Source organism: Pteropus alecto, unplaced genomic scaffold (genome assembly GCF_000325575.1).
Source record: "Pteropus alecto unplaced genomic scaffold, ASM32557v1 scaffold98, whole genome shotgun sequence".
Classification (NCBI taxonomy): Eukaryota; Metazoa; Chordata; class Mammalia; order Chiroptera; family Pteropodidae; genus Pteropus; species Pteropus alecto.
In genome coordinates, this window is record NW_006443570.1 from 3,517,453 (window position 1) to 3,530,753 (window position 13,301).

General features: G+C 55.3%; 1 protein-coding gene across 1 annotated transcript in view; it reads left to right on the forward strand.

The window, feature by feature from the left end:
• The first annotated feature begins 509 nt into the window (after positions 1 to 509).
• TBKBP1 (TBK1 binding protein 1) overlaps positions 510 to 13,301 on the forward strand; it is a 15,832-nt gene continuing 3,040 nt past the window's right edge. Inside the window, exons 1-7 of the mRNA XM_015599108.2 lie at positions 510 to 1,444; positions 1,826 to 2,085; positions 2,506 to 2,628; positions 2,887 to 2,991; positions 4,002 to 4,182; positions 4,771 to 4,943; positions 5,141 to 5,202. Coding sequence (XP_015454594.1) covers positions 1,861 to 2,085; positions 2,506 to 2,628; positions 2,887 to 2,991; positions 4,002 to 4,182; positions 4,771 to 4,943; positions 5,141 to 5,202 — 869 coding nt within the window. The 5' untranslated portion in view covers positions 510 to 1,444; positions 1,826 to 1,860. The remainder of the gene's footprint in view (positions 1,445 to 1,825; positions 2,086 to 2,505; positions 2,629 to 2,886; positions 2,992 to 4,001; positions 4,183 to 4,770; positions 4,944 to 5,140; positions 5,203 to 13,301) is intronic.

The window sequence follows — 13,301 nt, forward strand, 5'->3', positions numbered from 1 at the left end:
TGGGAGGAGGCCAGCAGTTAGCCCAGGATAGCCGGGAGGGGAAGGGTCCGACGTCGGCCACCCGCATACCCCCCGTTTCGCCCTGCTCCGCCGCTCCTCAGGCCGCACCGCCACTGGAGCCCCTACCCTGGCCCGGGGATGACGGACTCCGGGCCCGGCCAGCAGCGGGGGAAGGGGCTGAGTGGTCTCAGCCCCCGAGATGGGAGGGGCGATAATTTTTGTCGGCGGAGCTGAAGGGGTTTAAAGGGCGGCTCTTAAAGGAGCCGCAGAAGGGGCCCTGGCCCGAGGAGGCACCCCCCCTCCCCATCCACCTTCTGTGGCGCTCAGCCGGGGCTGCTGGGCAGAGGGGGGAAAACGGAAGGAAACAGTTGTCGGGGCGCCCCAGGGGACAGAAGCCCGCTTGTGCAGTTGGGCCCGAGGTGGTGGGCAGGGGTCGGGTGGGCGGGTGTGTGTGGTGAGCGCTGGCAAGCGGAGTTGGGGGGGGATGGGCCGGGGAGGAAGGAGTTAAAGGTGGGGCCATCCCTACAAACACGCGCACACACTCCTTACTCAGACCTGGTCACACGCGTTTCCCTGGCACTTAATAGGGGAAGCAGCGTGGGGGGTGCGCGGGGGCTGGGTCTGCGCCCGCTTCACCACAGGCTCCGCTGCCCATCTTTGGGAGGTCGCGGGCCCTACTATCTCAACTCACGCCTCAGGAGCCCCCTGTCCTACGCGCTCACGGGCTCCGACGCGCGCTCGCGCACACCTCGGACATTCCCATAGTGCCTCACGTGACACACGGCCCTGAACGTGCCCACCCTTCACACACGCTCACGCACGCGTGCACACACGCGCACATACAAACACGGCCACTTCCCAACTCCATCCCGACTCCCACCCGCAGCCCCGCGAAGGCACTCATTGACTGTGACACACCTACACTCATTCACAGACACACACATACACACACACACACCCACATATGCCAACCACAGACATTCATAAACAGGGCCAGAAGTACACAGGCACCCCCTTGCCTAGCCTACTCTTTTGGGAGCCCTGAGTCATTCCAGTCCCCTCCCCGGGCTGCCCAATTTCCCTGTGGGGAGCCCACAGGGCCATCTAGGGAATTCTTTGTTGGCCCTTTTCACCTGGGCCCTAGTCCTCTCTCAGAGCGCCCCCTTCTCCTCTGTGTATCCTCTGACACTCAGGGAGAACTTCCTGTGGGTCCCAGGTCAGGGGTGAGGAAGGCCTGGAGGGTTGCCACAGCCTGGGTGTGAGTGGGGGAGGCATTTCCTGTTCCTGAACTCTGGGATCCTGCAGGAGGAAGCTAGGAAGTTGGGCGGGGGCCCAGCAGAGGACATGCTGACAGTGGTGGGGCTGACCCTCCCAGAAGCACTGCGCCTTCCTTAGGGAAGAGCCAGGGGTGCCAGAAGCCTGGGATGAGGAGCTTGGCAGAGAGGTATTTGGGGAAGTGAGGCCTGGGATGGAGATGGGGCTGAGGGATGAGTCAAGGCAGACCCCTGTCTGGGCCCTATGCTGGGAAGGCAACTCTCTTCCTGTCCACTGGTCTCCCTGGGTTCCAGAAGGAGCCCTCCCTTGCTGCTAGCCTGGTTTATTTGTCCCTGCTTGTCACCCCCACCCCCAAATTTTACCTGGTTTCATCCCCTTCCCTCCAGGTCACAGAGAAGAGAAAATAGGGCTTGGTAGTCTGGAGGGGACTGTGGGAGATGGGGCACGACCAGGCTGCTTCTTAGCTGCTCACAGGCTCCTCGGGCCAGACGAAGGGGTATCAGGGACAAGGTTTAGGCTGCCCTTTCCACTATTGCTTGTGCTCTTCCAGGTGGCCCAGTGGGGGCCGAAGCCCAGGCCCTTACCATGGAGTCCATGTTTGAGGATGACATCAGCATCCTGACCCAGGAGGCCTTGGGGCCCAGTGAGGTGTGGCTGGATGCCCCTGGAGACCCCTCACTTGGGGGAGACATGTGCTCTGCCTCCCACTTTGCCCTCATCACGGCCTATGGAGACATAAAGGAGCGGCTAGGGGGCCTGGAGAGGGAGAATGCCACCCTCCGCCGCCGCCTCAAAGTCTATGAGATCAAGGTCAGAACTTAGAGATGAAAGGGATCTGGTTATGGGGGGTGGGGGGGGGGGAGCGGGGGGGGGGCTGTTGAGTGACAAGAACTGAGGATCCAAAAGAGGAGTCAGGGTACAGATTCTTGGAACTCGAGGGTCGCCCATGAGGGATGTGGCTCCTCTGGATGGGAACTCCAGAGAGCCCAGTGCCAATTAGGAAAGGATCAGGAGGGATCTGCTTTGGAGTGGTGAGACCTTAGATCTAAAAGAGATCTGGTTAGTGGGTGCCGCCTACAGGCGCATGAGAATTGGGATGTACAGATCCCACTGGAGAGGGGAGGGAGAAGCAAGGACTCTGAGGCAGATTGTGAGGTGGGGGCACAGCGAGGCTGAAGCCTGGGCAGGAAGCTGGGCACCAGCTCTCCTGAGGGCCTGCCCCACCCGCAGTACCCGCTGATCAATGACTTTGGAGAAGAGCACAGCTTCTCTCTGTATGAAATCAAGGATGGCTCCCTGTTGGAGGTGGAGAAGGTCAGCCTGCAGCAACGGCTCAACCAGTTCCAGCATGAGGTAAGTCCCTTGTAGGCCTTCTAGCCTTCCCTGAGCTCCTTGCTCCAATCAGTCTCTGACACTATCCCCACTCCCCAGCCTCTGGCCTTCTGTTCCCTTGATCAGAGATGGCTGTGGTCCTCCCTAGAGCCAGCTGCAGCTCCTCCTGCCCCTTCAGTGGGTGCTGAGGGTGGGATTGGGAGGCACAGGGAGCTACTCAGCTCCAAGTCAAAGATGGGCCTGACTGTCATGCATCCCACCCCTCTGGGTCCCATCCAGTTACAGAAGAATAAGGAGCAGGAAGAACAGCTCGGGGAGATGATCCAGGCTTATGAGAAACTCTGTGTGGAAAAGAGCGACCTGGAGACAGAGCTGGGGGAGATGGTGAGGCCCAGGGAGCTGGGGTGCTGGAGGGTATGACCCTGGTTGTGTGATTGCATGCCATTCCGTGTGTGTATGTGCTTGTGATGTGCACCCTGCCGTGTTCGTGTGTGTCTCTTTGGCCTTGCGAGTGGGGCTGTGTGTGTCGTCCAGGTTGTGAGTTACTGTGTACATCTTGGCCATGCAGTGACCATGCAGTGACAGGAGGTGACTGTGTGAGTGATCTTGTAGAACATTGTGTCTCTGCGTGTATGTTTGGGTCTCCTGCTGGGTCAACCCTCTGCCTATGGTACCGTGCTTGGAAGGCTGTGTAGGTGAAGGCAGAGGTGACCAGAAGTGTCTGTGGCTGCTGGGATGGATCTTGGCATGTGTGTGATTCTGGGTCAGGACATGACCATACATGTGAGCAAGTGGGCAGGAGTCCGAATCAGGAGACATGGTCTCTGCTGACTCTTAGCTGTTACCTACGGCATTTAGCTTCTGTCCGGCCTCTGAAAAGTGGAGCAAATAAACAACCTTGTTGAGCTATTGTGTGCATTCATGTAAAAATGCTTTGCTTTAATAATCATAAACACTTATCTCTTTGGTTAAAGTTACTCATTTTCATCCTCATAACAAACCTAAGTGGTAGGCATGGTTATCCCCCTGTTATAGATGAGATAGATGAAACCAGAGTGGTTGTCACATATGCAAATGGAAGTTACTATGGTCCTGAGGAGGTAGCAGTATCTGGACAGGGGGCCAAGTGTTCTTATAGGTGTCCCTGTGTGTTAGTGATGTGGAAGAAGCATTAACTTATACCTTGCTAGGGGCAGTAGCCGGAAACATCAGTTGCTGAGAGAGGAGACCTTGCACTCATGGCCACTTGGAGGGTAGAGGTGGGATGTGTGACCTGGGGCCTGTGCTCAGTTTGGGGGTGATGGCTATCCAGACATGGTGAAGTCCTGGATTTGGGGGTCCAGGGGGACACCCTGGCCCTGTGCAGACCCTCACCTCTTTGTCTCCCTCCTCAGCGGGCCCTGGTGGAGACGCACCTGCGGCAGATCTGTGGTTTGGAGCAGCAGCTGCGGCAGCAACAGGGCCTCCGGGATGCAGCCTTCTCCAGCCTGAGCCCCCCGCCTGCCCCTGCCCCGCCCTGCACTGATCTGGACCTGCACTACTTGGCTCTGAGAGGGGGATCTAGCTTGAGTCACGGTGAGATCTCAGTGATCCCTGGTTTCCCTACCCCAATTCCCCAAACCAAACCAACCCCCATTTCAACACCGTTAGACACCTCCAGCTTCTCAGGTGGTCAACACCCCATTATAATGCCTTAAATTCCCCCCATAATCACCCATCCCTCCTTGCCACCTCTTCCCTCACTTCATGCACTATTACCCCAATTTCTGCCAAGGACATATATCTCCCTCTCAACTCCCTCATCCCTCATGCAATTCCTATAGATGTCAGCAGAGGGCACCCCCACCCAGTGTCCCCCTGCCTGTCTTAGGTTGTGATTTAGGAGAGGCCCCTGGGGATGCTCTGAGACTTGAATCTGGCCTATGAAACCCTTCAAGAGGCCATCTTATTTTTTCCCTGGCCTCCAAGTGGATTAGAAAAAGCAGCTCAGCCCCTCCTTCCTCATTGCCCTCAGTAGAGGTATCTCTCATCCTGGGGTAGCTGTCTCTCTTGGATCCCTCATGCTGCAGGCCTCACCTCTTGCACTTTGTGCTGATCAGGGAGTCAGTGGAGGGTGCCCAGCAGCTGGACTCAGCCTGACACTGTTCTCTCCCCTGCTAGCAGGCTGGCCAGGCCCCACGCCGAGTGTGAGTGAGCTGGAGCGGAGGCGCCTGGAAGAGGCTCTGGAGGCTGCCCAGGGAGAGGCGCGGGGGGCTCAGCTTCGGGAGGAGCAGCTCCAGGCTGAGTGTGAGCGGCTACAGGAGGAGCTTAAGCAGCTGCAGGAGACCCGGGCCCAGGTAAATGGCAGTGGGGCACTGACCCCAGGCCCCTGCTCTGGCACTTCCAGAGCTCCACAAAAGTCTGGGGGCTGCTGGAAACAGTCTTTAGAGGTTCTGGACTTCCTCACTGGGTACAAACCAGCCCTGGGAATAGTAGAGAAGCGGAGTCTAGGCAAGGCAAGGTTGGCATTTGACCTGTCAATCTTCCCCCTTAGGATCTGGCCTCCAACCAGTCGGAGCGGGACATGGCGTGGGTGAAAAGAGTTGGAGATGATCAGTAAGTCATGTCTGTAATCCTTGACCTCTACAACCCGGGGGTGGCATTTCCCAGGTCCCCCATTTAGTTGACTTCTCCCCGTCGGCATTGTTTGGGGGACCTCTCTTCCAAGCTGGCAGGGCTGTGGGGTTTGGGTTGCTTGTGTGGCTCTGCATCTTTCACAGGAAGGAGTGAGGTTCTAGGGTGCTCAGGTTCGGGGAGGTTCCGTTTACTTTCCTCTGGAACCCAAGCCTGTGTCTTCTCAAGATGTCAGGGGTTGAGAGAAGCTTCCGCAGTGGTTTTGCTGCTGTGTTCTGTGTCTCCTAGTGAGTTTTTGGGCCTCTCTGGGGCTGCATTTTCTGTCCCAATAACAAGGCCCAGCCACTTGGGTTAACCCTTCTCTCCCTGACACGGAGGAAGGAGATGATCTCTTTCAGTATTTGTGGTACCTCATCTTCTATCTCAGGAGAAAGCTGAAGCTTAGGGTTGGAAGAGCTTGCTTGAGGGGAATTAGAGCATACTCTGCTGGGGTGTCCCTTTGGAATCCTGCCAGGAAAGAAGGGCAGCAGGAAGTAGGGAGGGGGCTGTGTCAGTGGGGAGCCTAATGGTAAGGGCTTCTGGGGCAGTACTGAGTGGCAAGGGAGAGGAGCGGCAGCCTGGCAGCAGAGAGCCTGATGCCTTTCACATCCGCACCCAACTCATCCTCTCCCACTTTCTGAGAAATAGAATGCAAATCTCCTTCCACTTAACTCCTCTCGCCGGAGATGAGGTACGTGGCACATGCTCCCTACTTTCATTGGAGAGGAAGACTGAGGCCCAGAGAGGGGCAGGCATTCACCCCCAATCACACGGCATACCTAGCTATAACACCCCAGGGGTCCTCCCCTAGCAGGCTTCCTCCTCACTTTCCTCCCAGCTTCTGGCCAGTTGGAGATACCCCTCACCTCCCTCTGCACCCTGGGGTGAGGGCCTGGGTGGAGCTGTGATAGCTGGGGGGTGAGAACCCAGTTTGTGGGACTGGTGGGTGGTACCCCTTAGCTAGTCTGCTATGGGGCGTTGGGGGCCTCTGTGGAGAGGGTCCGCCCTAGCTTGTGGCCGGGTCTCAGAGCCCATCCTTGCCCGTGTGCCCAGACCCGGAACATACACACACACACATTCTAGAATCTTAGCTTGCCCCAAAAGTCACACCGCAGGGCCTTTTATGGGTCACTGAGTCCAACTGCTCTTAGAAGACCAGCGGTGAAGATTCCCCTGGTTTGTTGAACCCTAAGAGAGAACTTTCGTGGCAGAGCAGGGGCCTGAACAGCCAGGCTTCGAATCCAGGACTGCTGGGCTGCTGAGTGGCTTCGCTTTAATGACTTTCCCTCTCTGGCCTCAGGTTTCCTTCAGGGGCTCAGAGGTCAGTCATTGCTGAGAGATGTGAGAGGAAGGTGATAGGGGTGAGGGCAGAGGAGGGATGGCAGATCCCAGGGGCCAAGGCTGTGCATGCTTGAGTGAAATAGAAGCCCTCCCATAAGGTGCTTTTGGAGGTCGGATCCTCCATTCTGGTATTCTGGCCAGAACAGCCTCGTCCCTTCCCACCCCAAGGTACCTGTCCCACCAGTCCCTTTGGCCAGAGGGAGCTGAACTGTGCTCTGGAGCTGGCCTGAGCCATCTTACCTCCCTTAACCTCCTGGCTCTTCCCCTTGTCCCAGTGGTTCAGGTTCTGCCTGAGGGGCTCCTGGACCTCTGCCCTGGAGTCAGCCAGGCCCTACCTGCCCAGCCTCACATTTCCTTCGAGGCCCAGCATCTCTGGACAGCCCCGGCTTGGCAAGAGTTAATTCTCAGAGGAAGTCTTCACTCCCCCGGTAGTTTTATTTTCTTATAAACTCAGCTCCTTTTAGTAATAGGCCGCTTCCCGGGTGCTCCCTCCCCTGTCCTCCCACCTGAGGAGGCCTCAGTCACCTGCTGTCAGCTCACTTTCCCCCGCCCGCCCCTCCTCTTCCTTCTACTTCTGCCTGACCCTCCGGGCTAGTGGGAATTTCACATGCATGTTTACCTAGGAGAGGAATTCAGGGGCTGGATTATTCAGGTGGGGTTTCGAAAGCTAAAGAGAGCATCATGGAAATTCCGGAGTTTGGTCGACTCTTATGGGGGAAACTTCTGTGTCCCCACAAGGTTCTTCCCCATTCTCATCTTGGACACCTCCAGGGCAGCCTGTTGTATTGCGGGAGTCCTGACTATTAAGATAGGCCCCCCCCACCCCCAATACTGCTCTTGCCTCTATTAATTCTCCTCCACAGGTCCTACTTATCCTGAAGCGGGCAGGCCTGAGAGGCAATCCCAGCCCGAAGGTTTCCCGGTCCCTCCCATTCCAGCCCCTGGCCCACAAGCTCTGGTCATCACTCTGCAAAGGGGACTAGACCAGACGAGACTGCCACCCTCTAGGTCTGACATCTGGGCAAGATCTCCCTGCCGTTTGGTTAGCCCAGCACCTGATAGCCAGTGTCCAGGGGGACAAAGTCCCCAGAGGAAGAGCCTCTGGGGATCACTTAGGGACCACAGGCAGTGATGAGGAAGGAGGTGGGAGTGGAGACCACCCTGCTCCTGAAGATACACTGGGAGGTAAGGACCCCAGGAGGGTCCCAGCTGAGATAGGAGGTGCAGAACCCGCGGCCCCCTCCCCTCTGGGCCCAGCTAAAGTCATAGGCCTTTCTGAGAGTGTGACCAGTTCTGAGGGTGGAAGGGAAATTGCGGAGAGGGGGCTCCTTTAGGTAGGCAGGGGCTCAGTGAGGGGAATGAGGGCCCAGTGAGGAGGAGGCTCATCCGTGAGGGGTCCACCGTGAGAAGTCATGGGGCTCAGTTTGACTGATGAGGAGGAAAACTATAGGTCTTTCTTTTTTCCCTACGTGGGGGGCTCAGCGCTGCAGCCTGAGCCCTTTTCCGCCCACCCCCCATACCCCTCTCTCCGCCCACAAGCCTCTGCGTGGGCTGCGGTTAGTGGTGGGGGAGAAGTGTGAACTCCGAGAGAGAGGATGGAAACTCTGCACAGAGGTCAAGGGCAGTGTGGGGTGGGTCAGGACGGAAGTCGGAGACCCCCATGTACCCTGAGCTTAGCCTCATGCCCCAGAAGCAGCAGGCCCAGGGCCTCCCCCTTCACGCTTCTCACCCTCCCTACTTCCTTTCTTTCAAGTCTCCTTCAGCCAGGGCACCTGGCAACCCTCACAGGAATTAACCCCTGAGTACTTGCAGCCTTGGGGGCTCCCCACCAGTGGGGAAGGGTTCTGAAGTTGGGGCCACCACTCCCACCTCATTGTGGTCTGAGGGATTGGTGGGCTTTGAACTGGTCTCTGGCCCTTTCCCTGCAGAGGCAGAGAGTAGCTTTTACCCACGCTCTCTCCCTACATGGGAAACTCCACATCCTCCTCTCATTCTTCAATGAGAGTCACTGAGCCGGTATCTCCAAAAAAAAGAGTCAAAACAGTTTCCCCATCTCCACCCATCCCCTGGGCACTCCCTTGGTTCTTCATCCATGCCAGACACTATGCGAGGTAATTTACCGACAAAATCTCATTTAATTCTCATAAAAAAAACATCGTGAAGGTATTGTCCTCTTTTACAGCTGAGCCAACTGAGGTACAAAGAAGTTCAGTAACCAAAGAAGTACAGATACCAAGCAGGTCCTGAGCACATGAGCTGAGAGTACCTGTGTGGTGTTTTTCCAGTTCAGGTTCTTCCTCAGGTCGAAAGCCCTTATAGGAGGGTGACCAGATCATTTGTTGATCAAACCCCATCACTTTTGAAAGTGAAAGGGGGCATTATTAATAATTATGCTGGGACAACTAGTCTGAATCAGGACAGTGCTGGGCAAATTGGGATGTGTGGCGCCCCCACCTAAACAAGGACTCCGGTTACCAGCCTCTCTGTGGGCTGCTCAGTTTGACAGCATAGGGGAGGCTGTGTAGACACAGTGAACTTCTGGCTGTGCTGGAAGCATGGCAGGGCTGCCATGAAGAGCCAGGCTCTGTGGACCACAAGTCATAGCTGGTCGAGGAGCGTGAAGGGGCTCAAGGCGCCTGAAAGGAAGTGGTGGAGCACTGGGTTGTTGCAAAGCAACTTCCTCCTCCCCCTGGCCCGCAACCTCAAGTCCGCTCCACGGCCTGGTGCCTGTGGTCCCCTCCCCAAGGGTCGGACTGGAAGCCTGATGCTGGGTGTGCCTATGTATAGTGGAAAGTTTGGTCCCTAAATTTACCCACAGGGGTGAGGTGGCAGGGGGCAGCTGAGGGCAGCTATGGGTAAGGATGGAAGGACTGAGAATGCTGGATTTCTGTTTTCCTCCTGATTCTGAGACAGCTGCTGATTGTGACCCCATGGCCAGCTCTGACCCTGATTGCAGTCCTAACCCTGAAACTGATCCCATCCCTGACTAACCCTATCCTTCATCCTGACCCCTACTCAAAATGACCACAATGGAAAATGAACTCTCAGCCCCGGCCCTAATTTGACCCTAACCCCAGCCTTAATCTTGACCTCACGCCCATCCCTAATTCTAATCCATGACTCAAATCTGGCCTGGATTCCAACTCTGAGGCATCCTCACTGTGGCGTCAGTGCAGCACAGGCACCCAGTGAACTTCCCTGGGGAAGTCTCTCTGCACTTGGAAGCTCATGTGTCTCCCAGCTGGTTTGGGGCAGAAAGAGGCCTTTTATAGAGGTCTCTACCCTTTCTCATGTCAGTATCTTTATCAACAACAGTGAAGATTATTATTTCCAGATCAAGTTTGGAGATCCCAGAATTACTTGTGGAAAGAATGAATGAAAGGATAAGTCAATGAAGGGTGGAAAGATTTCCAGCGGAAGGTGTCCGCCTTCTTGCCAACTCTGCCATTTGCACTCTGGCTCCTCTGAAGGTGCCAGCTCAGCAGGCTGAGGTGCCAAGAGCATGTTTGAATCCCTGCTGTGTGACCTTGAAGCAGCCTCTTACTAGCCCTGATCTTCCACTTCCACATATGTCTGGCACCTTCCTCTCCCCTCCCAGGGCAGGGGAGGTGGTGCTCGGGGCTCCCAGGCCACTTTAGAGCTGCCCAGCCTCTTTCTCCTCCTCATCTTTTCCTTCTGCTGCCTTCCCATCTCTCCCTTTCCTCCCTCTCCTAATGCTTTTGGAAGGTAGGATATAACTTAGTGGTCAGCAGCCTGGACTTTGGAATCCAGGAGGTCAGAGTTCCAGCAATTCCATTACCACTAGGCTTTATAACTTTGGTCAAGTGCTTAATCTCTGGAAGCCTCAGTTTTCTCCTCTGTAAAATAGAAATAAAAGTGACAACAGTGTAGGGTTGTTGTGGAGATTAAGTCAATTTCTTAGTACAATGCCTGGCCTGTGATAAGCAGTCATACAGATTATCTGTGATCCTTTTCTCCTTGGGTTCCTCCCAGGTTCTGGGACTCAGAACTTTCCCCCATAATTTAAGCAATGAAGAAGCACCCAAATGCAGCCATCTGCTGCCGTTCACCTGACCTATTCTTCCTGGACAGTCGCAATGGTGGAAAATAGCATTCAGGTGTGGGCCAGGAAGCCAGGAAGTGGAACGTGCATTCATTCAGGTGCACATGTGCAGCTCTTGGTTGTGTTGTGAAGTTGAGATTTTTTTCCACTGAATTGGCAGTGTTTTCTAATGTGAGTCATTCAGGTCATTAGTGTATTTCACAACCTGGGCCTGTGCTTGTTGAGGTAGGGAGAGATGCCCGATGAAGGGGGAAGTCTCAAAGAGCCATAGGCATCAAGAGGTCAGGTCCTGCCACCTTGACCAGTCTCGAGGTCTCTGCGAAGGTGGCCTGTGGTTCCAGGAGAACAGTCCTCGCCTGCCCCAGGCAACCAGGTCAGAGCTGCGAGGGGCTGGACACTGTGGGCCAGTAGCCCCTTCCTTCCATTTCTTGCCTGTCTGTTTTGCTGTGAGGAGGGTGCCAGGAGCTGGGCGGTGGAAACTGGGCTAGCTCCTGACAAGGGGAGGAGGGCAAGCAGGGGAGAGATAGGGGCCTGGGAACTGAGTGTGGCAGGTGAGATCTCCAAGGCGGGGTGTGAAGGCGACGACCTGTATCTGTCACCTGAGATACAGCAGTAACTGTGGATGGATGGGGAGAGAGACTGTGGCTGCTTGGTTAGAGGACACTCTATATCGTTGTCCTGCCCAGAACCTCTCCACCTTCACCACTGAGGGGTTAGTATGATCCTCCGAAAGCTTCCAGTCTGATGGGCAAAACAGCCCTCAGATTGCCCCAGGTCTGAAGCGGGAAGCCTTCTGTTGGGGAGTCCCCAGTTTAACATGGGATACACAGACTGGACTTTCCAGTCTGATGGGGGAGATGGCATTTTTTCCAATAGGCCCATGAGATCAGGGTTGGGGGACACAGGACACAGTTTGCAAACACAAAGACTGAGATGTGAGGGGATTGAGGGCTGTAGCACCTCAGCAACAGTTCCCAAAAGGATTCCTTCCTCTCTGCTCCTGTCCATCCCTGCCCACCATCAGATAGTGAGCACTCTTCCCCACCTAAGAAGTAGGCTTGTCCCCCAGAATCCTAGCCTGTTTGCAGTAATTTGGCTTTGGCCCAAATGGGTTAAAAATAGTTTTGCTGTGGGAGAGGCTGTTGTCTCACCCACCGCCCCGCTCTGCCCCAGGACCACTGTGAGACAACCAGAGAGTGGAGAGTGAGAGCAAGGGAGCTCAGTCATTATCTACCCTCAGTACCTCGGCTTTTCCTGCCTTCTGAAGCCCTAACCTCATGACTTCCCCTCCTCTCCTCTGGGGTCACACACACACACACACACACACACAAACTCGCGATGTTCCTCGCACTCGTCATACTGGCCTCACACCTACCTTCACTCCCTCCCATCCACACACATCCTCTCTCACATGTCTCTTATCATGGGATGGAGGCAGGGCCCTCAGGGTCTGGAGAACCTCCCACCCCATTCCTGCCCAGGGCCCTACAGCTCCTGGAGCTAAAGGGCCTCCTCTGAGAAGAGATCCACCTGGAGTGGCTGAGCCTTGGAGTGCCACTTCCTTCCAGCTTCAATTTCCACAAAATTCCAGAGTTCCTTTTGGACTTGGATCCAAGAAAACCAAAACCTCTGCTTCCCAGGCTCTGTTCAAGCCCAGAACAGAGGTAAAGGCCGTGACCCAAGGCCACAGCAGAGCCTCACGTGAGGTCAGGAAGGGCTCCCTGGAGGTGCGTAGGCCAGGGGGAAAGAGAGGGGCGGTACAGTGCTGAGAGTGATAATCTTCAGAGGTTCTGGTTCAAAGTGACCCAAAGGGAAAGGAAGTAGGCGAAGTCTTTGCCAAGCTCAGAGTCTGTTCCAGCTCTGTGAAGGTGGATGCCCAGAAGATCTGAGCAGGAAGTGGAGGAAGAAAGAGAAGAAGAAAGAAAAATGCATAGAGAGGCTCAGTTCATTATTTACTTACTGAACATCTGCTGGGTACCAGGCCCTGGACAGGGTGCTGGCAATGGAAATACAGTGATAAAATCCACACCTTCGAGGAACTTCCAGTGGAGTTCCAGAACAAGGCGACCTTTGATAAGTGTTCAGTGTGAGTGGCGCCCCCTGGAAGTGTGTGGTGCACAGCAGCTGTTTACAGAGATCTCTGCTTAAAGGGTTCCCTGGAGCTCCTGGGAGGTGCAAGGCTGAAAGGAGGTCAGGGGCAACTTTGAGGTAGAAGCAAGAGCAATGGACCTAGAACTGCACAGACTCGGGTTCAAGTTTATCAGTTGGCATCTCTGCCAAGGCAGGAGGCCACGTCTTCATTTATGGAAAGGGGCTCTTCATTGGTCCCCAGCCTATGAAGGTGAGGGTTCTTCGTGGACCCTCTGCCCCCAACACACATATTTTGCTTTCACTTCTAGTATGTCCTTTTTGAGAAAATTCACACTGACAAAAGCTACTATAAATTCAGTGCAGCTTTTTGATGAATCTGTTTTTTTCTTCATCACAGCTACTGTACAAATTAGAAAAACATTCACACATACACCTGTGTAAGATGTGTTCAGGCCAGACAGTGCTCGGTGACATATGGATTCAGGGGCTCCTGGGAATCACTGAGTTCCCCAGCCCCAGTCCATAGTTCAGGAACCTCTGCCATAGC